Raw genomic sequence first — 4136 nt, 5'->3', positions numbered from 1 at the left:
CGGGCTGAGGTGGGCTGAAATGGGGTCACAGCCCCTTTGCAGCTGTGTTTCTCCCCCCCATAGCACTGCAGCAATAAAAGCAGTCGCTGCAGGTCGGAGATGAACGTCCTGGCAGCCTGGCAGAGGGGTTACACCGGAAAAAACGTGGTGGTCACCATCCTCGATGACGGCATAGAGAGGAACCACCCCGACCTCCTGCAGAACTATGTGAGCTGGGGGCTGGGTGGGCTGGGGCTGGGTCTCTCAGTGAAGTGATTTCTGGAGAATTTCAGCGTATAAACACAGCTTAACTCTGTGCATTAGGCAGATTAGAGGAATAGGATGTTTTTAAGAAGGAAATGAGGTTTTTAGGCAGGAGGGTCTGGGGAAACTCCCTTCACAGCTGCCTGGGAAGCAGCCACCTCCCTCCAGCTCCCAGGGCAGAGCCAAGAACCAGCACGACTCCACTCAGCCCCAGCTCAAAGCCTGAACGGCCATGGCGACGGGGAGGATGATGCTGGACTTGGAAGGATTTGGGGTCTGGAGGAGCTGTCCCTGAGGCAGCGGGATGTTTCCCCTGGGAACCACTCAGGGCTGCAGCCCCAAACTATTTATCCTGAGTAAATAGGCAGAAACTAAGGGGAAAATGGCATTTTCTGCCTGGCTCAGCTCCATTGGCCACCATGGTGGCTGCAGGGGAAGCAGGATCGCACCGCTGCCAAGGCTGCTTTGTCCTGCGCCGTGCTGGGAAGTCCAATCTAATGGTAGCAACATGTTTTCAGGACCCTCTTGCAAGCTACGACGTCAACGGCAATGACCACGACCCGACTCCACGCTACGATGCCAGCAATGCCAACAGGTACGTGATGCTATTTGCCGTGGAGCCGATGTCTGTGTGGCTGGGGTGTGCGGGGGGGCTGCTGGGGCTGGGTGTTCCCCCCGCGGTGTCTTCCAGGTGACCATGGCCTTTCCCCATTCCCAGCGCTGCAGAGGATGCTGCATTACGGGCTTTGCACAGAGTTGTTGCATTTAATGCAAATCCAGCCCGTGGCAACCACGTTAATTGCTAATGAAGCCTTGAGCCATTGAATGATGCACCCGGGGGTTGCGCACCATGGTCAGGGATTAAACCACGTGAGTCGAGCTGGGTGGCTTAGATGTCAAAGCTGGGATGCACTTTCTTGGCTTCAGTTAAAGTAGGATGGGCATGTGGTGCCGTGAGTGGAAAGGAAATGGGAATGCCAAGAGCAGATGGCCTTGAGGAGCAGGATGCAAAGGGTCAATGGAATGTAGGTGCAAGATGTGAAGAGCAATTTTTGTTTAGGTGTGAAATGCAAAGAGCGAGTTGCATCGAGGTGCAAAAAGCAAAGAGCAAGTTGCTTTCTGCGTGGATTTCCTCTGTCCTCCAGCCCTCGGAGCACTTTCTTTCACCACCCAGGCTTTGGGGCTGTTTACTGGGTTCGGGGTGGGAGGTTGCTGGAGGCATCCTTTGCCACGGGACATCAGCTCATAGGGGATTTCCCTTTGCAGACACGGCACTCGCTGTGCGGGGGAAGTGGCAGCGGCAGCAAACAACTCGTACTGCATCGTGGGCATCGCCTACAACGCCCGCATTGGAGGTGAGGCTTCCCTGCCCTTCGCTGTCCCCCTGAGGGACCACGGCCACCTTGGCTGTGCTGATGGGCTCCCGGGGTGGGTGGTGGGATGCTGTCCCCCCAAGTATTGCCAGGAGAGAGTGTCCTCCTTGGTGCCCTGACTGCAGGGAGCCCTGGGGGAGGATGGGTGATACGAGGTGCAAAGAACTCCCACTCGATATGTTTTGGGGTGGAAACCTTGCTGTTAGGTTGCATGTGGATCAAGGATGTGGTGGTTTCACCCTGGAGGTCCACAGCTGCTCTTGGGGTGGCCACATTTGCTGTGGTCAGTGGTGCTGGTTTAGCTTCAGAGCTGGAATTGGAGGTTAATGTCTGCAGATGAGCTGCTTGGAGTGGGGTGGTCTGTGGACCCCCCAAAATACCCTCGTGAGGAAAGCACCAAGGAGGTGGGGGGCTGGAGCTGCGCGGAGCAGGGAGACCTTTGCACAGTCCCTCAGCGTGGTGCGTGGGAAGCAAATGATCTTTATCACCAAATTGGAGCCCGATGGTGATCAGCATCGCAGAGCTCGTTTGTATTAGCCTAGCTGGTTTTGGAGACTGGTTTGAGCTGGGGCTGCTCTGGCCAGCCCGGGCTGGGGAGATGGGGGTGTTGGGGGGGCCAGGAGTGCAGTGTCCCATTTGCGCGGCTGATGGGACCATACAGGGGACAAATGCCTGGAGATGAGTCCTCACTGGGGGTTTTAGCCCTGTGCCTGGCACAGCTGGAACAGAGAGGGGCTTTTGCCGTGACCCCTCCTACCACCCCACTCTGGGAGATGTCACTATTGGGAGCACGGACCCAGCAGTGGATTTGGGGCTTAATTCCTTCTCTTGGCTTCTTCATCCTGGCCGTGCAAGAAGCGGCTTTTGTTAGGGTTGTGTCTGCACCGCAGTGGTGCCCACAGGGAGTCCTGCTCCTGGGCAAGCAGTGTCAGCAGTTCCCTGCACCAGGAAAATCCCTTAAGAGGAGAAATAACCCTGGAGAGGGTGCATGGGGGCAGGGGCTGTAAAGGCTGCGGCATGTCCCCCATCCTACTGCGCCCCTCCCACCCCATCCCATGCTCTGTGCTCCCCACACATGGGATGGCTACTTGCTGCTTGGAGGCTTCTTGCCTCTAAAAACCCATCTCTTCGCACTCCTCGAGCAGCAGCAGAGCAAGGTAAAGCTTCTGGTGGGGTTTAAGGCAGTTTTACATCCTGCAGGATCAGGCCATTGCCTCCATGCTCCTTTTCAAGCCCATTTCTCCGCAGCAACCGTGGAGACGAGCGTTACTTGTTGACTTTATCATGACCTATGGGTCTCATTTTAATTTGCTTCCTTTAATGAGTGCCTTGCCTTAGGGGCGTGCTGGGGAGGTGGTGAGTGAGACGAGGCACCTGGCAGAGGGCTGGGGGCCGGGGGCTTCCCACTACATGAACAGGCAAAGGGGGAAAATGAAGTCCATGGCCATATCAACTTTGAATTGTGGAGAAAAATGCGCTATCGCTGTAATGAGAGTGATTTTAGATGGATTACACAAATAAAGCAGCGATTAATGAGCACGACTTGTTGGGGAAGCCTATTTGTCACACTCGGAGAGCTGCCAGCTAATTCTACTGGCTGCCCTTCGGTGCTCTTGTGTTGCTTTTCATTCGCTCTGGACAAAATACATTGCTGCTCACAAAACAAAAAAGCGCTCCTGCCATTCCTCCTCCTCCTTCCCCCTCTCCTCGAACACTCGCTTCAGAGGCTCCCTGTGTGGCAAAGCACTCGTTCATTTTGCAGTATCCTTCCCTGCTCCCTCCTGCCCCCCGTCATTTAACTGGGGGGTTCCCGCATCATGGGTGGTTGTCTCGGGGCTGGCTTTGGGCTGACTCTGGGTTGGCTTCAGGCTGTTTTGGGCTGACTTGGAGCTAAATTTGGGTTGGCTTTGTGTGGACTTAGACCTGACTTCGGGCTTGCTGATGAACGCACCCACGTTGGGCAAGACAAACACCCGTCCCTCAGCTGGTTTTTCTTGCTGCTCCTCAGCCGAGCATGGCTTGGACACTGGGCTCTGCTTTTCACCCCTTCTCATGTTTTCTTGTTGACTTGACAAAGAGAGGAAGTTTTTGGGAACTACTCTGCTCCCTGATTTTATATTTCTAAGCTTGTTTTTGGCTGGTAGGGGACAGCGTCAGAAAGAGATATTTGAGTTGTCTGGTGTCCAGGGCGCAGCTGTAATGACATCTGCCTGCATTTTTTCGCTCTAAGAAAAAATACATGTGGCAGGGGAAATGCGTTTTTATAAACTGGACTCTCCCTGGCTGGCAAAATACGATGCTGAAATTTCCAGCATCTCTTTTCCTGCAAGGGCTGCTCCTGGGCAGCTCTTTGGGGGGCCTGGCCCCCTCTGCCCCCTGTGCAGAGTGTGGAATCGGTCAGGGAAAGGGCGATGGGGAGCGGGGTGGGGGGGGATTGTCACTCTCATACTACAGCATTTGGAGGCTGGGGGTGTGCAGCTCTCCTGGTGACTGCTGGCGGGCTCTGCCTGCCAACCACCC

At 55.3% G+C, this 4136-nt stretch overlaps 1 protein-coding gene across 1 annotated transcript in view; it reads left to right on the top strand.

Moving 5' to 3' along the window:
• The window catches only part of PCSK6 (proprotein convertase subtilisin/kexin type 6), a gene marked incomplete at both ends in the record, with an annotated part of 20079 nt that overhangs the window by 5229 nt on the left and 10714 nt on the right, over positions 1 to 4136 (top strand). The window contains 3 exons of the mRNA XM_010139871.1: positions 64 to 207; positions 762 to 838; positions 1510 to 1598. Coding sequence (XP_010138173.1) covers positions 64 to 207; positions 762 to 838; positions 1510 to 1598 — 310 coding nt within the window. The remainder of the gene's footprint in view (positions 1 to 63; positions 208 to 761; positions 839 to 1509; positions 1599 to 4136) is intronic.

This window comes from Buceros rhinoceros, unplaced genomic scaffold (genome assembly GCF_000710305.1).
Source record: "Buceros rhinoceros silvestris isolate BGI_N320 unplaced genomic scaffold, ASM71030v1 scaffold24567, whole genome shotgun sequence".
Classification (NCBI taxonomy): domain Eukaryota; kingdom Metazoa; phylum Chordata; class Aves; order Bucerotiformes; family Bucerotidae; genus Buceros; species Buceros rhinoceros.
The sequence above is the reverse complement of the archived record's forward strand: the minus strand, read 5'-3'. Positions and strand labels throughout refer to the sequence as shown.